Here is a 25,679-nt window from a genome sequence, read left to right as displayed (position 1 = left end):
ATGACCTGGACGTGCAGCGGGAAAGACCTGCTCCACCGGCGCAACACCGCTAGAGCACGCCGATCACTACATTTTCCCCTCCGCCCGATTTTTGGGAGCGATCGGCACCCAGACGCCGCGTTGTGGGTTTCTTCTTTGTTTCGCTCCCGGTGTCAAGGAGTGTACGATTGTGGAATAATCATCCGTCTCTGGGACAAACATGCAGTTGTACCTCATCGCTTCATTTAAAAAAAAAAAAAAAAGAAAAACATTTATTTAGTAAAAAATTCTTTCTTTTTTCTTTTTTACCATCTGCAGCCGACAGAGACGGCGACCAAACAAAAATAAATAAGGAAGGGCATTTTCAAGTTAAAACTCATTCTTACATACATATATACAGTACATACATATTCCAGCGTGTGTTCACACGCAGAACATCTGATTCGGACTTCGCAGGGCGATTCGATCTTTGGGGCTGCAAGGTGAAGGGGGCGATTAAAAGACACTGTGACTGATAATAGTTAATATTGACGGCTGCAGCCTCCTGGTGGGCGCTGCTAAAGAATCTTTGGTCAGCGAGCGAGAGGGAGTTGATTTGCGTGTTGAGACGGATCGGCGTCAAGAAGGGCTTGCAACTACACGTGGATAATCATAACATAAATATATGGACTGATACGTAGAGAGTCATATTATTAAAATGTGTACAGCGTATAATACAGTGCTCACCTGAACAACCCGCCGTCCAACGCGGCCGTCGGCCGAGCGCTTTCACTCCACGGCGACGGAACAGCCGTGAACCTTGAAAGGGTTTTATAAAAAAAACAAAAAAAACGGAAAATCCTTTTTAACGCATCGGTTTCAATCCATGAAGTCCTTCCGGACGTTGAGCTGCTCCCCGGGCTCCCTTTTCCTTCGCCGCCGCTCCACATTATTCCCAAACGGGACCGAGGAAAGCGTTCCTCCTCCAGTTCCTGTTTAAAAAAAAAAAAAAAAAACACTCCACAGACGCAAAAGTGTCCTTTAAGGGCCGGTTCCAGACGGTCCGTCCCCCCTCACCCCGGGCAGGCTCTGTCTGGGAGAGGGCCCCGGCCACGGGGCACTGAGTCTGGCCCCACGGGGGGGAGGGGGGGGGGCCCGGGGCCCCGGGAGCGGAGCGCTAGCTGCGTCTCCGCGGGGTCGACTGTCTGTGGACGACTCGGGAGCAGGAGGCGCAGCACGTGGTCTTGTAGTAGTCGTAGACGCAGAGACGAGCCTGCACCACCACGTTGCAGTTGAAGTACTTGTCTCTGCAGTTCTCATCTGGAGGAAACAGGAGGATTTGGAAGGACGATGGGAATCTGTTTCACACAAATTAATTCCCATCTAATTGTTCATGGATCTTATATCCACATATATAATTGTATTTATATTATTATATATTTCTAGCAAAAAATATGACGAAATATAAAAAAAAATTAAAAATGTTGCTGATGTATATTTAAAAACAGCAACGCAATTTTTATTTAGACATAGCTGGCTCAATAAGAACACAATAAATAAATCAACAGTCTGGGATTAGAACGGGCCCCCCCCCCCCCCGAGCGCCACGGGAGCCGGGGCCGCCCGGTGGACTCACCGACGTGCGGCACGCAGGGCTCGGAGCTGCACGGCTCCTTGTCCGGCGGCCGGTGCGGCTCATCGCAGCCCTCGCTGGATCGCATGTCGTCCGAGAGGCAGCGGACCTCCCGCACGCGGTAACCGCCCTCGCACGTCTTGGAGCACTGCGGCGGTGGGAAAAGGACAAAGGGACATCTTTTCATTCTGTTTTATTTATTTATTTATTTATTTTTTAAATCAACTTTTAACGGCACGGATCCAAAGCCAGTTTGAATTATACCACCATTCACCCCGCATCAGTTTAATCCTCAGTAATTATCTTCAGTTTGTGAGCTTGAAGGGGCTTGTGGGACACGCTGCGTCGGGACTCGCCGCTCGCTGCTCTTCTTTGTTTGGGAATTGGGATTTGAGACTGAACGCGGCGCGGGTGGCGGCGGGTTCCGAGCTGCGAGCGACTCTGACTCTGGAGCCGTTTTAAAGATCTGCTCACGACAAAGGAACGCGTCACTGTTGCATCAGGACCCCCGGGACCCCCGGGACCCCCGGGACCCTCCGTGGTCGTCATACTAACAAACGCCTCCAGCGACACTGTGACGTTGGGACTCACGGCCGTGCAGCCACAATTTTTTTTTAAATCCGTGTCACTGCCGAGACATTAAACGTCCCCCCCCCCCCCCCCCACCTCTCCCCCTCTCTCTCCCTCCCTCTCCCTCCCCCCCTCCGGGACTTTGGGGACTGTAACCACGCCCTCGATGGGACTCACGGCGCTCCAGTCGGTGTGGTACCACTTGGCCCCGCAGGCCTTGAGGCGGCAGCTCTGCTGGCCCAGCGGCCGCTCCAGCGACGAGCACTCGTACGGCGGCATGGCGGCGTAGCCCTCGTCCGACTGCATCAGGCACACCACCGCCCTCTGCTGGCTGCCCGCGCCGCACTCCGCCGAGCACTGGGGGGGGGGACGTCGCACCGGGCGGGAGGGAGGGGGAGGGAGGGAGGGGAAAGGAAAACACATCTGCAATGAATCACTGAAACCCAGCTACTGCGCTGCTACCGCCTCGGCTACGACATATCACCCGCCCGCCCCCCTCTAAGCCGGTCCCGACCCCGGCGTGACCCCCCCCCTACCTGGCTCCAGGGGCCCGTGAACCACTCGATGCGGCTCTCACAGGGGCCGTTGTTGCAGACCTGGGAGTCGGCCGGGCGCTCCTGGCCACATCCCTCCAGGGGGAGGCCGCCGACGTGGTTGGTCAGGCACAGGACGCCGCGGGTCCGGACGCCGATCCCGCACTCTGCAGAGCACTGTGGAGGCGGAGCACACACGTCCACATGAGGCCGCGCCGCCACGCTCCCACTGGGGCCTTGTTTTGGTTATTTTTGTTTTGGGGGGGGCATGAAATCCCAGCGTTTTTACCCCAAAATGAAACGGGAGGAAGGATGTTTGTGCTGTTTGAGCTCAGCAATTATTTGCTATTTGACCGCTTTACTGAAAGCACCCACGCTTACGACCCCCCCCCCCCCCCGTTTGGGCTACACCCGTGGTTCTCAACGTGGGGTCCGGGGACGCCCCGGTGGTCTTTCAAAGAGGTTCCAGGGGGCCCCCAGAAAAATGATTCAAAATTAAAATTCCCCTTTAATTTTATTTACATCACGATGAGAGAAAGAGTTGGTACAATACTATAGTTATATAACTATAGTCTATATTATAGTTATATATGACTATAGTATAGTCTTTAGTTATATATAACTATGAGTCTATACTGTAGTTACGTATATACAACTATAGTCGATACTATGGTTGGGGACATAACAGGGAAAAAGTATCAAATGATATCTAACAGTAAAAATCTTCTCAGATCGAAAAGAGGAAAAGTCGCCTCCTTGGCTGTGGTCTAACACATCTTTTCCCCCAGAAGCCGATGCCACTTTCCCCCCAACGAAGCTATTTCCCTCGACCCGATCGTCCCAACGGCTGCAGAACAACAAGCGAGACACCCGGCCCCCGCCACCGAGGTAAACAACGACGGTCGTGGTTTCTGGAGCCGAAGCCGGTTTTGGAGCTCTCCCGGTGCGGGCGGTGGTACCGACCGTTCGGCCCCAGTCGGTGTAGAACCAGCTCCTGGCGCAGGGCCCCATGTCGCAGTTCTCTGCGTCGTTGGGCCGGAGGTTCATGTTGCACTCCTCGTCGGGAACAACGTCGCCCACGTTGCTGACGCAGCGCACGTCGCGGGAGCGCTGGCCGTGGCCGCACGGCACCGAGCACTGGGGGGCAGACCATATGGTCACGATGCTGCTCTGGCTATCAAAACAGTTTTTGGAACACTGGGAACATAAATATGTGGTTAATGTTCCAAAAATATGGGTCAGCTGACTTGAAGATGGCGTCTGTGATGAGCACAGGCACGTTGGGCGGGGCCGCGGTGCGCTGCGCGGGGCGTGCCTCTTCCAGAACCCTGCGTCTGTTTGTTGGTTTTGTTTTTTTGTTTTTTTTACCTTTTTTTAATTGAATGAGCATGAAGCCGTCGCTGAGCGGCGCTCCGTGTGTGTGGACGTACGCGCGCAACATTTTCATTAAAAAATAATAAGTTGCTGCTGAAACGCTGCCTATTGTTTGAATGTTCATTTTGGGATTCAAACAATTACAAGGCTTGAAGTTAAATCAAATCAGGTTTTTCTTTTTACAATTCAATAGTTAAATAAAGATATGTTATTCATATAAATTCATGCATCAATTCATCTCATTTCATCATAACACGTAGGCCTGGTCGACAGGGAAGAGCAGTTTATATGTTGACTGTTTCCAATGTTGTGTTGGTCAAACTATAGAATGATTTATTGCTTGTGTTTGGTGAATAATACAGAAGATAAGGAACTTAAAAAAAAATGCATATTAAATATGCAAACGCAATCTCAGTCTAAAAAATAATAATGATAATAATAATCACAATTGGATTATTTTCCTAAACCCTTCAGCCCCACTACTCACCGACGTCCACTCGGTGCGGACCTGCCACTCGCTGCAGATCTTCAGCTGGCAGGTGCTGGCGGTTTCGGGGCGCTCCAGGTGCCGGCAGCGGCTGGTGTGCACGTTGAGGGTCCGGTTGGTGTAGACCTGGCGGCACAGGACCTGGCGGTGCTGCATCCCCAGGCCGCACGTCTTGCTGCATTCCGACCACTCGCCGATGTCCCAGCTGCTCATGGGAGGAGAAGGAGGGAGAGAACGAGGTCAGATCGGGAGCAGATCGCGCAGACGGGAACATGAAACTGCGGTTTTTGGGGACATTCGCTGACCCAGACTCGGGTGGGAAGGTCGAAACCGATTTCATCCCAGTGTGTCCAGTGCAGAGATAGTGACGGGCCGCATGCTAAATGCGTTAGCTCAATGCAAGGCTGCAGATGGGATCAACTAGCCTAGCCTCCGGTGAAATTAGGGAAATGCGCCTTCCAAAATCCCTCGGAACATTCAGAACTGTTTTGACGCGTAACATTTTAAAATGGTTGCAGGGGGCACAGGGGTGACATTGGTATTGACCTTCTTGCGTAAATTTGGCCAAGATAAACAAAAAGTGGATTTCCCAAAAAGCAGCAGCATCCCTCTAAGTGTTGTCTTCACCACATGGCAAGCAACAGCTGAAGATACCCCCAAACATCCTCCTTATGTTTATGTGGAATCAGTAGAACATGCGTTGGTTCCAACCATCCGGTTGTATAAATGTCAAACTGGACAACGCTAATTAGACGCATGTGTGGGTGGGAAATATTATTTTTAAACAATCAATGACTAATGAATTTAATGAATTGGAATTAATTAACACGAGAAGTTTTTTTTATAACTCATTCCCTTATAAATTGTTCTACATCAATTAGCTTATACCATTATTTAAAAACATTATCACACACACACACACACACACACACACACACACACACACACACACACACACACACACACACACACACACACACACACACACACACACACACACACACACACACACACACACACACACACGCACGCACACACACACCTGCTATTAGTAATAGTTTGATCTATCATAATGTTAGAGTCTTAATTGTTTGAATTCATTAAGGTTTCTTGTATTTCTACGTTTAAAAGCCTTATACATAGATGTGGAGAATTTCACCCAAGCCAAAAGTGAAGGGGAATTCTATTCTTTAATAGTCAAATAAATCCCGGACTGTACATTTATAGCAGCTTGTTCGGTGAAATGTTGAGCCTCCAGATGCAGAGTGACATCACCGCGTCCTCTCAGCCAGCGACATCAAGCCCTGACCGCTCCTCCACAACTCCTTTTCCAAATGATGAGAAAAACACGCTGCTCCACTCTACGTGGAACGATATCAAACAGAGGGTTTTGCCAACTTCAAGTATCTCGTCAATTTATGAAGTGTGGACAACACATTAGTAATACCAGCAAAAAATAAAAAAAAATAAAAAAAATAAAGGAGGTGGAGGGGAAGCGAGATTTCCCTGAAGATAAAACTGATGCTGGGGTTGCATTCGTTTTTGGACGATAAATTCTCTTTGGGTAAACCCTGTATGGATGAGGTGAGAAAAATGACATTTTTCATTTTCTCTTCTGATTTCTCTTCAGCATGTGAAATAGTTGAGTGCGTCGCAAAATTCACTAAGGACCGAGACAGACAGACAGACAGACAGACGGACAGACAGACAGACAGACGGACTCACAAGGCGGGGCAGGGCTGGGTGTTGCAGGGCTCCTCCTGGGCGTTGGGTTGGCTGCTGCTGTCGCACAGACTGTCTGAAACCTGCTCGTGGTTCTGCCGCTGGACGCAGTGGAAGATGGAGTATCTGAAACCTGAAAGAAACAAGCGGAGGCGTATTTTCCCACGCGGGAAAATAAAAATCACACACAACACATCTCCAGCTGCCATCAACCCTCAAATAAAAAACAGCAAAGTAAATTGCATCTCCGTGGGTGTGTTAACGGTTGCAGCTCCCACCTTTACCGCAGGAGGCGCTGCATTCCGTGGCCCCCGCCAGCTTCCAGTTGTAGTCCTTCTGGCGTCGGGGGGGCTGAACCGCCGGCACCTGGTTGTTGTCGGGGACCCGCAGGGGGAAGCGCCCCCCTCCGGCCGGGTCGTAGCCCTGCTGGTGGGGTCTGCCGTGGGGGTCGTACCCACCCTGCCCGGTGACCACGTTCCCTGAGTGGAACAGGACGCAGGGTGGTGGGCTCCGTGTGGAAGCTCATGGTACATTACAGAGGTGAGCACATGGACGACGAATGGATGGAATCCGGTGAATAACAGATCATCAGCAGGGGCGGAAAAATTCCAGGATCAGAAGGCGAACTTTCTGCCATGTTTGTGCTCCAGGCCCGCACTGATCCAGAACTCTGGTTTGGCGATAATTAGCAAATCCACGTGGTGGACTCAAAAATTGGAACCCAGATTTTCCGCCGCCTCATAACAGATCATTTGATTTTTCAAAAATAAAGCGTGGATGTGCGAATTAGACGACTGATTCACTAAGGCATAGAAGGGCGGATGATAAGTGGATGGTTTCCATGCAGACGCCTCGATGAAAGAGCGAAGGTTGGTTTTACCATCGTGACCGTGGCCAGGGAGATCAGGACTGACGGGATCCTCAGAGGGAAGGATGTACTCGTAATGGACGCCTGGGTTTGGCTGCTGGTAGATCATCTGAGGGGGAAGCAGTTCACAAGGTCAACAAGCCGCTGGGGGAACTTCCAGGCAACTTAAAGGCACGATTCATCCCATCGTCCGTCCAAGGCTTTCAGAGCCGCGAGCCGATTGGCTACTCACGTAGACATCCAGGATCTCGTTGGTCGGCCCCTCGGCCAGGAAGGACTCTCCTGCCGTGCTGGTGATCTCGTTGGGCCGTCGGTACGTGAACATCGTCCCCCCGCCCTCGTACTTCCCCGGGCGATCGATCGCCCAATTACCGTTGATGATGGAGCGTCCCGATCGGCTACGGAGCGCTGGAAGGGACATGCAGAGCGGCCGCATCACCAGACGGTTCCAACGGGTGAGAAAGCTACTGATAAACCATCGCTGTAAACTGTATCTACTACCATCACTTCCACATAACTGTTAAAGTGTGAAACCAGTGAGGTGTGACGAGAAAAACATGGACGCTGAACCTCCCCACATTAAAAGGTAATTACAGCTGAATAAGTGCTCTCACATGCAGCTTGGAAGTTACACATAACTGTACTGTACCATTTTAGAAGAACAAAAACATATTTTACACAGACAGTATCCAAACACAATCTCTGTTTTTCCTCTAATTTTGTGGCTTGAGAGCGAGGCTGTTAGAAAGGCATTAACAGGGTAACACAAGACAAGCCTGTAGAGGAGGGTTTGGTCAACGGGAGAGAGAACGAGTATTTGATCTTTCTGCCAATTTATTATTTATTTCTAATTATTGCACCATTGCTTGTTGATTAGTCTAATGAGCAACAGGTATACAGCCACACTGATCCTGGGCCACAATTACATAGACCCAGGACAGGTGTGACTGCCACAACATTAAAACCACCTGCCTAATATTGTTCGGTTCCCCTCGTACTGCCAAACAGCCCTGACCCCCCTAACAATGTTTAGGTAGGTGGAGTAACATCCACATGAATGTCGGGACCCAAGGTTTCCCAGCATCACATTGCCCAGAGCATCACACTGCTTCCACCGGCTTGTCTTCATCTCATATTGCATCCCGGTTCCATCTCTTCCCCAGGTAAACGACACACACGCTCCCGACCATCCACATGATGTCGAAGAAAACGTGATTCATCAGACCAGGCCACCTTCTGCCATTCGTCAAGTTCTGATGCTCACGTGCCCATTGTGGGCGCTTTGGGCAGTGGAGGGGGGTCAGCATGGACACTGACTGCTCTGCAGCTACACAGCCCCATACACAGCAATCTGTGATGCACTGTGTGTTCTGACACCTTTCTTTCACAGCAGAATTAACTTTTTCACCAATATGTGCTGCAGTAGCTCGAGATCGAACCAGACGGGCTGGACTTCAACTCCCCACCTGAATCAATGAGCCTTGGGCGCCCATGACCCTGTCGCCGGTTCACCGGTTGTCCTTCCTTAGACCACTTTTGGTTGGTACTAACCACTGCGTACTGAGAACACCCCACAAGAACTGTCATCTTGGAGATGCTCTGACCCAGTCGTCTAGCATCACAATGTGGTCCTTGTCAAAGTTGCTCAGATTCTTACGCTTGACTTCAACTTCAAGAGCTGACTGTTCACTTGCTGCCTAATACATCCCACCCCTTGACAGGTGCTGTTGGAACCAGATGATCAACGTTATTCACTTCACCTGTCACTGGTTTTAATGTTGTGGCTGATCAGTATATGTTCCCCATGTTAATGAACCCCTTTCAACTGAATCGAGAAAGAGGATTCATATTCATGTGTGTGCATAAACACGTTTTTTAGCGATTCTACATGCAAGTCTGACGTCTGTATCCTGTTTTTTAACGTGTGTATAATTTTGTGGCACTGTATGAGTTTGTATGTAGGGCTTTGCTGGTTATTTCCTAATTGGGCAATTGACGGTTACACACACGCAAAAGAAAACGTCCTAATCGGCAGTTGTTAATGTTTTTCTAAAATGTATAAAATAATCTACCTTTCCTATAAATAAATATACATAAAAAGTTTGATGTATGCTTAAACACCACACGATGCCTTTAAAACAAAGCCAGTCTCTGAAGTGGGCTGTGTTTGACAACACAACAGCCTGGGCCGCTAGTGTGACATATAACATTACAGTTGAGGAGAATCACACTGATTTAATAAATATATTATTTCTTCTTCTTGTTTCGGCTGCTCCCGTTAGGGGTCGCCACAGCGGATCATCTGCCTCCAGTGAGGCACTCACTGATCCCTGATTTAATAAACATTATTTTAAAATTATGATTTTTTTTTATTGAATTAATATATGATCATATATGAATAATAAAAAAAACGAATGCAGTTTTTTTCCCCCTGCAACCAACCGACCAATGAAAAACTCGGCCATCAAAACACGGATGGTGTTTCGGCTCTGTGACTACCTCTGCAACAACGCCCCCCAATTCTGTGTTTGTACCTTTTATACAGAATAGTGAGGCGAAATAAACACACAGCATTCTTGCCTTATACAGGCTGTGTAAAAGGGACTCTTGTAATAATAATAATAATAATAATAATAATAATAATAATAATAATAATAATAATAATAACAACCTAATAATAATAACAAAAATAATAATAATAATAATAATAATAATAATAATAATAATAATAATAATAATAATAGCCTAATAATAATAATAACAAGAACAATAACAATAATAATAACAGCCTAACAATAATAATAACAACAACAATAATAATAATAATAATAATAATAATAACAGCCCTAAAATAATAATAATAATAATAATAATAATAATAATAATAATAATTAAAACTAGGTTACTACTACTACTACAACTACTACTACTACTACTAATAATAATAATAATAATAAGTATCATAATAATGTATCCAATGAGGCTTGGATGGCACAGAACCTTCACAAAGTCAACTAAAAATCAAACAGGCCAGACATTCTCTTTTAATTGTTTGTTCTTTTTGCTTGTTTCTTTGTTTATTTAACAGGGACAAGCAGAATAAACGGGGAAAGTCCCAGAAGACCAGAGGATAATTATGCCAATCGCTTCGATTATTGGGTGACGATTGATCGGCAGCAAAAAGTTCATGTAGTAGTTTAAAGCCCAGTCCTATTAGTATTACTACTTATATAAAAATGGGTCAACGAAGGCTAGACTGGACTTGACAACAGACTTCCTCGTACTTGAAAGGTTACAGACTACTTACAGATCAGTAAAAGAAAAAATAAAGCACAAATGACATTAAAAAAAGGAGAGGATGGGGGAGGAGGGGTAGAGCGAGAGACACGCGATGCAACCCCAGTTTTCCTAGCTTTCTACGGAGCGTTGAAATTCCTCCTCTTAATTAAAAAGGATGGCGCGGCTGGAGGGGAGAGGTCCTCTAATGAAACCTTGTTTATACACTCTCCCTGAGGGTAGCGGCCAACAAGAGCTCTGCACCAAACGCCCCACCCACACCAAAAAAAAATAACGCCTTAAAACCCGACTGCTGAGAGATGGCATGGCTCTCATTAAAACAATAAAAAGCGAGCATTCCACCAGTCACCTCTGAAGAAATAACGGGTGCTGCCGGGTCACACCGCTGTGCTCCTACAGGGGCACCAATTATCTGTGAAGTGCATTTCACGGAGACCTGTCTGTTTAAGATCGCTGGGCTCTACGCTGGTGGATGCTCGTATAAAGCGCCCCTCACGTCGATCTGTCTTTTAATGAGACAAACCTAATTGATTTGACAGCGAGCAGCTGCTTGTCTGACGGAATGAACATGAAGTGTATAAAAAAGGGCGCTCAAGGGCTAATTTTTCACCAAGTTAGAATCCGCTGATCTTTTGAATAATATTCCGCTTCTGGGTTAAGATTCTCCTGCTGTAAATATGTGTTAAATAAACATACTGTTTCTTCCATTGGGACTATGGAGCAACAGATGCAGGAGACCTGGCATGGAGTAAGTGAAAAGTGTAAGTTAGGAAAGTGACAGGAAAGCTGACTCGATGGTAATTTTTTGTCCAGGTGGCTGCTATGGACAGATATAAAGCCGGTGGGCAGCTGGTTAACTGAACTGACAGTGACAAATCTAAAATCCAGCTGGAGTCCAATTTGTTCCTTAAAGTCCACAACTGGTGGAGGAACGTGGTCTCAGAATGTGGCGAATCAGTGTCAAATGATATCAGATAACACTACTCAATTTGTTCCTTTTTCAATCGTCAGCTTCAACATTGTCTCGCGAAAGTAAGTCTGAAAGGGTTTCTTACCGAGGTAGTTCTTGCTCTTTACCATCTCCGTGATGTTAATCTTGCTGGCCCCCTCTGGGATCTCCACTATTTTGTGGTAGCCGATTTTGGACAGGCTGTGCTGGAACACTCCAGACACCAGTTTGCATGCGGTGTTGTCCCCGCCGCACACGCCGCACTTGTCCATCACTTTGCCAGAACCCAGGTATTCATCGCAGCCAGAACTCTGTCACAGAGAGAGAGAGAGAGAGAGGGAGGAGCTGAACATGGAGGTCAAAGGGGTCAAAGCATGTGGGCCTAAAGAAGTAAAATGGTCTTCCTGTAGTCTTTGTTGGTTAATGTAGCTGATAATACTGCCCAATATATACTATCATTTCCAGGTGGATGAACTAATAAAACGCATACAACAAGGCTGGACTGTATCTCATTTGCTGTATGGGTACATACACACTGAGGGAAAAACAAATTGAGGCCTTCCCCTCGTGCTTTCCATACAAATTCCATGCAATTGACCACCATAGCACAACAAGAAATTAACAACCAATCTTGTTTCTTTCCCCAAAAGTGTATTATTGGCACGATCCTCATCCATCCAACACATCCCAGAGTTTCCTGGCTATTACTCCGGGGTCTATGCTTTCTTTGTGTCACGGCTGCAGTCATAAATTACAGGAAACCTGGACATGGAAGGTATAACACAGTGAAATCAGCAGTCAATAAACCGAGCCAAGCCAGACGCACTGTAAAAGCCACTCGCTGAGTGAACAGGTGGCGTCGGGGCCAGCGCTGGTCTCGGTGGGCTGCCATCATTTCAACCCCTATGGCTCGTGCCACGCCAGGACAAACCCACACATGGTCTGCCTCTCAAATGAGGCAGGGACTGGGCATGGCAAGGGAAAAAGCCACCATGCAGCTCCCCCACAGAGCCAGGAGCTCACAGATGCCTAAACAAAGCGTTGAGCTGAAACCCTTCCACTTGAAACACGGTAAACCACCACAAACCCTTCCTCTCAGGTGGCGTACCACTCCTCCCACTGCCTTGTTTGGCATCTTTTCTTCGGAACAACAGCGTATGTTGGGTCCCGGGTGTCATAAATGTAAAACGTGTTGATGTATATATGGTCACTCCAGCTACAGAGATAGATATAAGGCTTGATAATTTGGGTGATTTCTTCTTATGTGCGGCCCCGCGGTGCTCTTAATATACTGTACATGATGCAATGCGTGAGGAGCGCAGAGTCATAAAAATGGGGTTTGCTGTAGATTCAGTTTATCTCTGTGGGTTTAGCTGCAGTAGAGCCACAGTATTGTAGGAGGGCTGCAGCTCGGGGTTTAGGGAGAGAGAAGACGCTAGAGGGGGGAGGAATGAAAAGAAAAGAGGGAAAGAACCGCAAGGAGAAACACGGTCAGGGAAACAGACGAAACAAAAGACATACAAAAGAATGGAAAGTAGATGGGGGGTGAAGGAAAAGAGAAGAAAGGAGAAGGAAAGAGAAGTTGAAAGCTAAAAGTAGAACAGGGAGAGAGAAAGACCGGGAGAAACCGAGAGAGGAAACGATGGTGAGAGAAAGAGAGATCGTGGCCAGGAGTGGACTCAAGAGTCTGGATCTCACCCACTCATAGCATTTTTCATTATAACCCGAGCCAAAACACCAACTGGGCCAACGATAATATGGACCGCCTCCTACAACACAGGAAATAAGGGATGAGAGAAAGGAACAGCAAACTCGGGAAAAAAAATGGCAAACGCTTCTGTGGCCAGCGCAGAATTATACTTGGGAAAGGCGAGAAATTGGATATATCAAAAACAGAGTCGCAGAACATCCAGGACTGCACCAGAGGCCGACCAGAGAAGTCTTACAGTACAGTAGCTTATGTCATTTAACAGGCACTTTTCTCCAAAGAGACTGTCGAGTACTAATATGTACCATAAGTGTCATCAGCAAAGTCTTCAATGGGAACAAATAACATAAGTGGAGTTGCAGAGTCAGATTAAAACACAACATAATGTGTGTTGTGTGAGTGACTTTGGGTCCTCTCAGAGATGCTGTGGCTAGGCTACCTGCAAGGGTGGAGGAGTGGAGAAAACACAGGAATTCGGAAACTGTCATTACAGAGGGGTAGTTTGATGTACCAGCCTGTGGGCGAGTACCTACTGTACACCGTTCAGCCATAACATTAAAACCACCACTCATAACGACTAATATTGTGTAGCTCCCCCCCGTGCCACCAAAACAGCTGTGACCCGTGGAGGCATGGACTCCACAAGACCTCTGAAGGTGTCCTGTGGTATCTGGCACCAAGACGTTAGCAGCAGATCCTTTAAGTCTTGGAAGTGGGGCCCCCATGGCTTGGGTTTGTTGTTCCAGCAAATCCCACGGATTCTCCATCAGATTGGACCCTAACCCAGACCATCCACATGATGTAGAAGAAAACATGATTCATCAGACCAGGCCACCTTCTTCCATTGCTCCATGGTCTGGTTCTGACACTTACGTGCCCATTGTAGGTGCTTTGGGCAGTGGACAGGGGTCAGCATGGACACTCTGACCGCTCTGCAGATACGCAGCCCCACACGCAGCAAGCTGTGATGCACTGTGTGTTCTGACACCTTTCTATCACAGTAGCATCAACTTTTTCAACAACTAGTGCTACAGTAGCTCTTCGGTGGGATGGAACCAGACGGGCTAGACTTCACTCCCCACGTGCATCAATGAGCCCACGGGTGCCCATGACCCTGTCACCGGTTCACCGGTTGTCCTTCCTTGGACCACTTTTGGTAGATACTAACCACTGTTTACCGGGAACACCCCACAAGACCTGTCGTCTTGGAGATGCTCTGACTCAGTCGTCTAGCATCACAATTTGTTCCTTGTCAAAGTGGCTCAGATCCTTACACTTGCCTATTTTTCCTGCTTCCAACACATCAACTATAAGAACTGACTGTTCACTTGCTGCCTAATATATCCCACCCCTTGACAGACGCCATTGGCACAAGATGAGCAATGTTATTCACTTCACCTGTCACTGGTTATAATGTTGTGGCTGATCCGTGTATGCTCCCCATGTTAATGAACCCCTTTCAACTGAATCAAGAAAGAGGGAGAAAGAGGATTCATATTCATGTGTGTGCATAAACACATTTTTCAGCGCTTAATTATTTGCAACCCTACATGCAAGTCTGTATCCTGTTTTTTAACGTGGTTTTAATGTTGTGGCTGATTGGTGTACATGGTTGGTTGGACAACAGGAGCGGAGGCAGGTACTGTAGTCGGCGAGGAGGAGTTGCCGCAGTCGAGGTGGGAGACGACAAGAGCCTGGACCAGGGGTCGCACTGCTATTCAGCAAATGGTGTCGAGGGAAAAACCTAGAGAAGGAGAATGTCTTTGTGGCTGACCCCAAGGTTCTTGGCAGTCAAAGAGGGGTTTTTTTTGAGAGTAATGGAGTAATGGAGAGGTCTGTGTGAGGGCAGCCTTTCCCCGGGCAAAAGAATAGCTCAGTTTTGTCGAGAGCTTGAGGTGGCAAACAGACTATAGCATGCACTGACCCACCTTTTAAGTACCTCAGAACACTACAGCACCAAAACTGATCACCGATGACAAACTTGAAACATCTAGAATAGGACTACACCAGAAAGGAAAAAGAGGCCTGCTTCTCAAAGAAAGTCAAAGAAAGGTCATTTGTATTTGCGTTCAGTGGATAGACAGTAAATAAATCGTTCTCTTCAATCTTTCACCATAAATCCCCCTGACACCAAACAATACTCCAAGGAAACGCAGCACAGCACTTTCATTCCTTTAACGGAGGAAGAGCCAAGAGCGGCACAGGGAACATGGAAGGAAGCTAAGGGACTACTTGATATCCAGCGATTTGGACAGTTGCACCAGTTAAATCACCAACTGTCAAGACAAACTTTTCAACTTTGCAGTCATGCCCTGCGCACAAAACACAGACAACCTAATCCGTCCCCAAATAATCCCCAAAACAGTCACATCTGCCCTCCAGGCTGTCCCTAACAAACGTGGCCTTTACTGTGACCCTTTCAGAATGAAGTGTCGCAGGTGTCAGAACACATGAACATAGCCACAGGCTGGCGGGAGCCTCCACAACTCTCACAAAGAGGAACTGAACAGAGAAATCTCTGTGAGCACGGTAAACAAAGAGGCGAATTTGAAAGCTGTTGGAGGTTGTCATAGTCGAGTCAAGGTTCCTCCCTTTGCGGTATCCAAAGACTGTTTTTATGTGTTTTTTATGTTGGGGTTTTTTTTTTTTTGAGAACTTAAATAAGTAAGGGACCAATTCGGAAATTTTCCACCTTTTCTCCATGGGTGGTTTTGTGCCATCTGTCGAGGGCAAGCAGCCCGCTTTCAGCAGAACTATAATGGGATTTTTAAAATGTCACTGAAGCCCACCTTCATCTGGAAGTGGTTAGATTTGTCAGGACGGCAGCGCTGACTCCCAGTCAGCTGGGGAACACTGAAAACAACATTAATCTTCAAGCAAATCCTCAACGCATTTTTCCACAAACTGAAGCTGACTTAACTTATTGAATTGCACACATTTTAAGGCCCTCGTCACCTTGTGGGTGTCTTCTAACCCGCAAAGCAAAACAACACATTTGGAATCAGACCCAGGCACGGTCAAAGGCTCTTCAATGTTTACATCCTTTGCTAAACCGCCGGAGTTCCACCACAAACCTGAACCTTCACGTCCTCTCACCTTACTGTACCCACCACGAAAACAGAATCTCAGCAATTGAACGTTATGAGTATAAGGGTAAAGGGTCTTAGTGAGCAATAAAGCCAGACCAAATATACAAAATGTGTGATAGAAATGTTAGGCTACATATTGAACACATACAGTTAAAATAATACTAATAAAAGCTTCGCCGGGTCCTTTGCGTCACTGTTTCTCGGATCTCAAAGACATTACTGTACACACACACACACACACAAAATGATTTAACAAATTAGTAAGAATATGCCCAAATACCTTGATAAGTGTTCAGAAAGTAATTTAAACAGCAAAACAAATATTTATGGTAGGCTTTTTAGCAGTATGTGTGCTCAGGCTTCTGTTCTGCTATGGCAGTAAATAGTTATCTAAGCCTATAGCAGGCTGGGGGCGGGAAAGGAGAAAATGAAAAAAACAAAATGTCAAGATATTCAGCTACACGGGCTCCATGTCACCGAATATCCTCACGACAGCCTTGGCAGTAGTTTGCGCTACTATATTAGTGCTTTTAACAAAGTGGGGGGGCCGCTTTGCGGTTCATGAGTTGGTCAGAATGAGTTGGTCGGAATGACTTCATGCATATATTAACAGGAACCTTGGATACGGATTACGGTCCTTAAGCTCCATCCCTTGTCTACAGTAAATTAACTTGGAGTGGTGGAAGGGTCTGCTGGAGGCTGGATGTTCTCAAAATAAAAGTGGGCTGGCAAGCGGATCGCGTGTGTTTAGTGCATTGTATTCTGCTCCCAGCACGCACTGTTTTTGCAGAGTTCAAGGGTCCGTCAGGGTCATCACAGCACGGTGGGAGTCTCTTGTTAGATAATGTGGTATATGCGATATATCACAAATGTTTATTCGAGCCATGCAGGATAAGTTGGACACAGCAATTGCTTTGAATCTCGTCAGCTTTTTGCAACTCTAAATCAGCAAACTAAAAACTGTGAGCTGTAAATCTCACCGGCAATCTTGCTTGGTGTTCCTCTCATCATTTCTCTGTATTCTGCTTTTAACTCGGTTAATTTGTTTGTGGGCTGCGGCTGTGTCTTGCTTTCTAAAAGATGAGGTCCGTGGCAGAGGTGGTACTGACAGGTTGATTCCTTCATAAATGCAACAGCTGAGACGCCCACATACTCTCAACACAGTCAGAGGCAGTCACATGTTTTGACTGCTATCAATCCAATCATAAAACGTGGATTTATTTAACCATGATTGTGTCGACTGACAAACACAGAGAGCTAGAGACCAGTTGGTGTCGAGGAACTGGATTACTCAGAGTAGAACCAAAACAATGTAATTTACTCACATAAAAAGGTGAATATAAGGATGGTTTCTATGTCTGGAGACGATGGGATTTAAAGCTATTCTATCCAAGACCAAAGCTACTACAAAGGCCCGTTTGCCCATAAATATAATGCGTGACCAGCTTAATTCTGCAGTTTCTGTCTGGACCAGTAAAGTAAAACGAGCGAGATGCGTTCACGATGTGTAAGTTCATCTATCCCCATTCCATCTCCACGGCTCCCGAGGTCTTTTAGTGCATTTTCTCAGGTTCTGATGAGAAATCGTTGGAGTTAAATGGACACCCTAATCCATCCTCCAACTATAAAAATCCACTTTGAGATGAAAGTAGCACACCATTTGGAGCGGATTTATGAGGAAAGGGTAAAGGAGGTTCTTTGGTGAACATTATGGGAACGTCTTCAGCTCCCGACACAGGGGAGAGGCAGCCGAGCTCTTTGGAGACCTGCCACAGCTGTTATCAAGACGTAGCCAGCGGTGACATTCCAGCTCATCTGGAAATGCAATATTTATATGACTGCATTTCCAGGTTGAGAATGCTGAGGTAACATCATCTCAAGAATTTATGATAGAAGTGACCTCAAGGCATGATGGTCACAGTGTGGAAATTACATTACGGTGGTCTTCCAATTATCTCACAAACTGACTGAATGACAGATGGACGGACGGACGGACGAGGGGACAGACAGAAAAGCAGACCCCGATATCATACGGAGGAGTGATCTAGGAGTATGATATATCATAGATACGCTGGCTTATGCTTAAAATGTTGAAAACAAATTTAGTAATAGGTGCAAAGGCAAGTTAGACAGGCTGTTTACTCCCTAACACACCCATGCATGTGCACGTACATAGACACGTGCACAAATACGCACATATAAAAAAAAAAGTTCCATGCAAGAAGAGAACCAGTGCCTCGCAAAAGAATAGAACAGAATAAAATATTAACATGTGTCAATTGAAGAGTATTTAAACAAACACCATGTCCATTCTTATGGGCCTCTACAGACTAAAATTAGTCTGTAGAGGCCTATTATTTTGGGTTCTGTTACCTCGAGATCTCGTGAACACGACACAACAAAAGCTGTTTTCCGGTGATCACGACTTATTGAGACCCTCTGACTCGTGTGAACCTGAGACTACTAGGTCCGTGTTTCAAGACGGGTAGGGTGGGTCCCCTCCAGCTCCAGGATTCCTTCTTCCTCCTTATTAATTGGTTATTAACTGATCACAAGGCCCAGCCCAAGTTCAAGTCCCCCTGCTACAAAAAACCCCCATCCCAAAAGTCTTCCAGGGTGAAACACTATTCCACTGCACAGGTTTGTGGCTCAATGACATTATTATTAGGCTGATGGATGATAGTACACCTCAATGGGAGGTTATCAGAGTTTGGGTGTGTATATACTGTGTCTGTTTTCAGAATTAAGTTGAGTCTGTCTGGGTTTTTCTGCAAAAGAAAATATGACTGCAAGGTTGTGAGACTGTGGGTTAGGTGATGGTATACACACACCGATCAGCCACAACATTAAAACCACCACTAATAATCACTAATATTGTGTAGCTCCCCCTCGTGAAGCCAAAACAGCTCTGACCCAGGCATGGACTCCACAAGACCTCTGAAGGTGTCCTGTGGTATTTGGCACCAAGACGTTAGCAGCAGATCCTTTAAGTCCTGGAAGTTGCGAGGTGGGGCCTGAGGATCGGGCATGTTGTTGCAGAACATCCCACAGATGCTCCATCGGACCCTCACCCCGGCCATCCACATGATGTAGAAGAAGACGTGATTCATCAGACCAGGCCACCTTCTTCCATTGCTCCGTGGTCCAGTTCTGATGCTCACGTGCTCATTGTAGGGGCTTTTGGTGGTGGACATGGGTCACCATGGACACTCTGACCGGTCTGCGGCTACACAGCCCCATACACAGCAAGCTGTGATGCACTGTGTGTTCTGACACCTTTCTATCATAGCCAGCATGTGTACCTCAGAAAGTGGACCTTTTATGTGCATTTTCACCAAATTAATTTAGAGAGGCCCCAAGTTCTGTGAGCCAGTGGGGTTTGAGCATGGCTTCTGGGGTGCACTGTAACTTTCACTGATTTCACCTCATCAGGCCACCAAAATCTGTTTCTGAACAAATTTGAGGCGAGAAATAGGCAAGCCAGTTGCTGAATCTTTACTCATATGTGACCCACCGCAGCAAAAGCCGGCATCTCGTGCATTTCTAAAATGGCCAGGAGCAGCCAAATAAGTTTGAAAAAACCTTTCTTGAAGGAAAATTAGATTTTTCCAGATTCATTCCTTTGTCTTTTTTTTTTAACCTCTCAACGTATTTTCAAAACCGAGTTTGATTTATAATTAGTAGAAAAATGTTCAACCATGGAGTAAAATATTCCCGTTAGATTACCTGGGGAAACGCAGTTCACTTACCAAGACGCTGAATAGCGCTGAACAACGCAGTATCGATCGTTTCCTTTAAAGCTAGCGTCCAGGTGAAGATCATTCCTCCATCCAACATCACTTCCGTAAACAAGACGAGGATCCGGTTTCACTTGTCTGCGAAAACTCTGTGGTGTTATTGATTACGAGAAGTGGGTGGGGGAAGATCTAAATCATATCGTGGACCAGAATCTGACCAGTGCGATAGATCCAAGTCAGTTTAAGCAGCGCGTACTGGACTTCATTTTCCGGGATGATAGTCAGTTCTCCGATGCCATCAGAATCTGATATTATCCCGGACTTGGAGAAAATTTCAAACAGCGGATTCCAACCTGAATGTGACGATGAAATGGAATATTTTCAATAACCACCGGAGGAGACCGACAATACGCCCGTTGTTGTCACAACGGAAGAAGTTGATGATGTGTTGATGAAGTTGAAGTCTTTTGAGGTTGGCGACAGTATTTCAGATTTCATATTTCAGATTTTCCGAGACTCATTTTACTGATAGACTCTACATTTTGTTGTGTTGTCCGTACTTTTAAACTCCAAAATGATTCCACTTTTATAAATCATGTATATTCTTACTTTAAAAAAATGCTTTTTCAAAAACAAAAATAGTTGTGTGTTGTGTGACGTTGTTTAACGTTCCCTCAATACACAAGAACAAAGCAGTGATTGGCCCATTCAGCATTATGTTAATTAGCCATGTGGCTTTGGCTACTCCTTTGCATTCAGGGAGCTGGCTGAATGAAGCAAGTCTGGGCGAAACGTTCAAGGTGATTATCTCAGAAACACGGTGTGCCACACCCTTGTCATTTACAACTCATAGCTTTAAAAATATTTGCTTGATTTGCAAAAGGTACACCATGTTTGGAAGCTATGATTCTTCACTTTCAAAAAGAAAGGAAAGTTTGCGGTGGGTCACATATTAGATCTACAAGGCCTCATTTAAAAGTTTGTTCCGAGCTTGGAGCACCGTGGGATATGGCAGGGCTTTGGGTCTTTGTCTTCAATTATGAAAACGGCGGAAAATAAAATTAAATAAATGCATCTACGGTTTTGCTTGGAGAAATGCGGAGCGGGTCGCGCTCCGCAGCCTACATTACAAAGAAAGAAACACACAGCAAATACAAACATTTCCATCATCTGCAGTTTTGTCACGGTCAGTCGGTATTAATTGCTCTTTCTTTTTAAAAGATTTGTGCTGGTCTCTGGAGCCAACACAGCAGTTCCCATGCTTAGCTCTTAGCTTTGATGCTCTGCGGCTCAGATGGGGGCGGTTCTATTTAGAACAATACCCCTGGTGATGTGTGACAGGGAAGCAAAGCTAAATTTGTCATTTTAGGATATGTTTTCTGAAAAAGACAGCTCGCAAAAAAATAACCAACTTGTCTTTTTCCACAGTCTGTGTGTTAGTAGACCTATCAGAGACCCAAATGTAGGTGCACAAGAACTTAAAATGTGAGTTTTGAATTATAGGAACTTTTTCAGCAATTTGTTCTACAGTAGCTCTCCTGTGGGATCGAACCAGACGGGCTAGACTTCACTCCCCACGCGTACCAATGAGCCTTGGGCGCCCATGACCCTGTCGCCGGTTTATCGGTTGTCCTTCCTTGGACCACTTTTGGTTGGTACTAACCACTGCATAGCGGGAACACCCCACAAGACCTGTAGTTTTGGTGATGCTCTGACCCAGTCGTCTAGCATCACAATTTGGCTCTTGTCAAAGTCTCTCAGATCCTTACGCTTGTCCATTTTTCCTGCTTCCAACACATCAACTTCAAGAATATATCCCACCCCTTGACAGGTGCCACTGGAACAAGATGATCAATGTTATTCACTTCACCTGTCACTGGTTTTAATGTTGTGGCTGATCGATGTATATGCCTATATGTACTATGGTTCTCTTGCGACGCGTCTGTTGTGGTTATGCGTGTGCGCGAGTGTGTGTGTGTGTGTGCGCGTGTGTGTGCATGCGTGTGTGTGTGTGTGTTATGAATATTAGTAGACAAAGCCACTAACATCTGTATCCCACATGGTGCAAAGCTATGTGTCTTAAAGCAGTTGTATCTAAAACGGTTTTAATGAGCACATGCTTGCAATGACGCCTGTGCCAGATTCGACACTTCACAACCAGCTACAGCTCTGTGACCGAGGCCACCGGCTGCCGTCTGGCTAATAAACGCTACTGATGATACTCATGGACGGACTGAACCACTCAGAACAAAGAACCAATTTCCTCCATGGATTGTCATTTGTTACCACGTGGAAGACAGTTCTTTTTCGGACGATTTTCAAAGGCTTTGCTGCTGCAATGTCTCAGCTTCCCTCAGGAGGCAATAAAGTGTAGAGCTCATTTTGCCGTTCCGTTTTTGGCACAATTTTACGGGACTGAAAGTCTATGAGATAATCAAACCCCCTGTCGCCTGTAATGTTACTGTACATCTAGAAGGAACTTTGGCACAAGGACAATGAGGTTCAGTGAATAACTTGCAAACTACTTGATAGTCTTGCCTATTAAGTTAACTTAATAAAAAAAAGTTGTTATAAATGGAGCAAACTTCTATCCAGTGCTTTCCTTTTTCAGATTTCACTTTTGGCACTTGATCCAGAGAACTAACCCTGCTCATAACCAAAACACAGGGCTCTAGCATGTGTGGACATAAACTTATTTTTTTCTAAATGGCATGAATGAAATCAATCACATAGTGTCACAGACCCATGTTTAACCAAAACAATCTGGAATGATTGAACATCAACTAAAAAAAATACGATCCCCATTCCCTAAATCACACATTGAATGGTGGGCCTCTTATTTCACATGGGATTTTTTGTTAACTAAGCACATGGATAAAAACCAAACATTGAAACTGTGTTTGTTTCCCATCAAAATGTTTAGACACTGTTTGGGTTGCGGTCCGAAGGGGCTGTAGATCAGATCTTATTTGACCCAATTTAATTAATGTCTTAACTCCACATGAACTCGACTGAAGCTTGGGATAAACCCTGATTGTGTTTCCCTTAAATTTTCATTGGCAAATAAAACGGATTCCGCTTCCAGCCGGGAGAGGGTTTGCAGGGTCCAGCGCTGTGCATGCAAAGCCATGAGTCAGTGGCTTTAACCCCAACGAGGGCAAAGGAGGCTTCAACCGCACCGAAAAACGGACTTCCCTGCCAAGGGCCAAGGGTAAAGCGATCCATAAAAGCCCAGCGGTTGTTAAGCACTCAGAAATAGCATCCAGGGTGTTGATTCTGTGGCCCAGTAAAATACACAAGGTTTCTTCTTACATCACCGCACGGATTTAGTTGTACTGTTTTGAGAACAGAATGAAGCGTCGCTCTGGAGGGGTCTAGCGCGGCCTCACATGCATCTTAATCTGTGGTGCAGGGAACACCGAGAGGGTTTTTCGGGTTCAGGTGTCAAACTCTTTAAGCTCTGGTTGGATTGTGCAGCGGTGTGAATAAAAACATCTAGCAAAGGGCGAGAGAGTGATGGCATCAGATACGGAGGCTTTGTCATAACAGATAAAATATCTAAATAAGAAGTTTGAACTTTTTTGTGTCAAAATCAGTTGTGAAATGACTTTGGGATGTACAGATGCCACTACCGTTTAACTGTAAGTTAATTGTAATCTCCTCATATGAAACAGAGCTTAGCAGAGTAAAACCAAATTGGTCAACTCTCAGATGAGCCCGTTGCCGTTTGAATTAATAGGCGAGATGCAGGACAGATAGGACAGGCTGTTCTGGTTGCAATTGAGAGTAGTTGCATCAAACGAAAGATTAGGTTTCTAACGCTCTGATGAGCACCGAGAGCAGGTGTTGCGGAGAAGGTTTCTGCCAAAATGTACTATTAGGGATCCCGGAGGAGGCTTGGGCTTAATTCAGGGAAATATCTGAGAATGGCACCCTCTCCCTAACCCCAAAGACACTCCCCCTCTCAACCAATCACCTTTCTTCAAAAACATCCAGGCCAGGTTCTCTACGAAGGTGTGCGCATTCATTCCAACCACACTCAATTCGTTTAAAACATAGATCCAACAGAACTCGGTATAGTATGAAAAGTCATGTATAACAGACGGACATCTTCATCCGGAGCTAATTCACAACCCTGCAGTGGTATCCTCAGGCACCTCACACCAGCCCCATAAATCACCAGTGCACACCGACGAGCTTCGCCCGGCCGAGACGGGCCGCCAGGAGCGACTGGCTAATTCAGGCTCAAAGTCAAAGCCCGACAGGCTTCGCCATGTATTCTTGGTACATCTTCACCGTCCCGGGACAGGGCCTGACACGCTGTCCACTACCGGGAGAAATCCAATGCCGCATGAGGCCCGCGAAGTGAGTGCACGGTGGAAAAATAAACAGCCAGGAGAGCCGAGCGGAGTGGTACTGTAAATACCTCCGCTCAGAATTCTGGATGACAGGACGACAGGATCACGGGGGACCACGGAGGCACTTTGATGGTGGGAGATGCGGAACGACCCTGCTCGAGGCCTCTCTGAAAGCTTAAAAATACCTTCACAACCCTAGAGAAGAATAAACTGCTATATTCACATCCATTCCTGCTGGCTTGAACTACTTGAACTTGAAACTAACTGGTCGGATAAATGCCGGGAGTTGTATTGATTTCACAGGTGTAGAGATGTGTCAATTGCAAGCGAACACATAAATAGTACAAGGACTCCCCAGAACTCGTAAATGCAAACAGACGGAGGAAGAAAGGGTTTTAACGGTAGGCTTTCATCACTCCTCGTACATACGCTCCCGGTAGAGCGACAAGCGGGAGAACATCAAGTATGGTGCGACGGTGAAAGTGATAACTGAGGTTCCTCAAGGAACCCGAGGAGGCACCTGGCTCTTACCTGAGACCACGGCTTTCCCTGCACGCGCACGTGAAGGCAGACGAGCAGCAGGAGAATCACACCTGACAACATTCTCTCAAACCGCCCCAGTTAAAAAACAAAAAAGAAAAAAACAAAAACAAAAAGCAAACAAAAAAAGAGCTGGAGAGCTGCAGAGAGTCGGCCGTCCCCGCAGCGTCCGCACAGAAGCCGCTCCCGGTCGCTCTCCCTCCTCTGTACCACTGTGAACGCCAGAGGAATCTTTACTACGGAGCTGATCTCTACCAGCGCCTTTGTAAACCGAGCTGAGGGAGGCGCAGCTGGTGGAGGTGTGGGGAGAGAGGCAGGGGGGCGCCGGGGCTTTTTTAGAGGAGGGAGAGGGGGGAGGAAGAGGGAGGGCAAGAGGAGTGGAAGGGAAGAGAGGGAGGGGTGGGTGGGAAGGGGGGGGGGGGGTGTGGCAGCTACTTCTGACAGTAAACTGGAAGCGGGACAAATTTTGTGGAATGTTTTCAACGCGAAGAAAAAGTAGAAAGCAGAGAAAAATGCGGCAAAAACCGCAGAACTACAGTATGAAGATAAAGCTGCAGCTGGAACCCCGGCACGGACACTCCACGGGTTGGTCGGTCAGACGGCTCGATTTCATCCGATAGCCGTCCCACACTTTAGGCACTTGATAGCATTCCCATTATGACCGAGTCGTCCATTCGGACGACGGGGCATGGGGGGGTCTCGCAGACATCGGGACGTTAAAACAACCCCCCTATGAAAACAATATATTTTCACTTTCTCGGTTCCAGGGGAAACCGCGGCGCTAAAACAATACGGTCCCGTTGCACTCCCTCCTCCGCGAGCGCCCTTAAACACTTAATTACAAGCCACGTTGCAG

The 25,679-nt window shown here is 46.5% G+C and overlaps 1 protein-coding gene across 2 annotated transcripts; it reads right to left on the bottom strand.

Moving 5' to 3' along the window:
• Window positions 1-504: 504 nt before the first annotated feature.
• Window positions 505-24,940, bottom strand: thsd4 (thrombospondin type 1 domain containing 4). 2 transcript variants are annotated; one of them, XR_013844058.1, is made up of 13 exons: window positions 24,815-24,940; window positions 11,498-11,702; window positions 7,378-7,553; window positions 7,158-7,254; window positions 6,556-6,756; window positions 6,281-6,410; window positions 4,556-4,760; window positions 3,658-3,831; window positions 2,698-2,871; window positions 2,339-2,518; window positions 1,595-1,739; window positions 706-1,278; window positions 604-614 (listed from the first exon to the last, which is right to left on the bottom strand). XR_013844058.1 is itself a non-coding variant. In XM_079997006.1 (12 exons), the coding sequence occupies exons 1-12, from the start codon at window positions 24,884-24,886 to the stop codon at window positions 1,136-1,138; spliced, it is 1,902 nt and encodes a 633-aa protein (XP_079853132.1). In that variant the 5' UTR covers window positions 24,887-24,940; the 3' UTR covers window positions 505-1,135. The 2 variants fall into 2 exon arrangements, 1 of the variants encoding a protein (XP_079853132.1); XM_079997006.1 differs by having other exon boundaries at window positions 505-1,278.
• Window positions 24,941-25,679: the final 739 nt, after the last annotated feature.

Source organism: Zeus faber, assembly GCF_960531495.2.
Source record: "Zeus faber genome assembly, chromosome: 3".
NCBI lineage: Eukaryota > Metazoa > Chordata > Actinopteri > Zeiformes > Zeidae > Zeus > Zeus faber.
The sequence above is the reverse complement of the archived record's forward strand: the minus strand, read 5'-3'. Positions and strand labels throughout refer to the sequence as shown.

Excerpts from the sequence above, each read along its gene's own strand:
- thsd4 (XM_079997006.1), bottom strand. The coding sequence starts at position 24,886 with ATGTTGTCAGGTGTGATTCTCCTGCTGCTCGTCTGCCTTCACGTGCGC. Across the intron at positions 7,255-7,377 it reads ACGAGATCCTGGATGTCTAC|ATGATCTACCAGCAGCCAAA; the intron begins GTGAGTAGCCAA and ends CTTCCCCCTCAG. Across the intron at positions 1,740-2,338 it reads ACCACACCGACTGGAGCGCC|TGCTCCAAGACGTGCGAGGG; the intron begins GTGAGTCCCATC and ends CCACCGCCGCAG.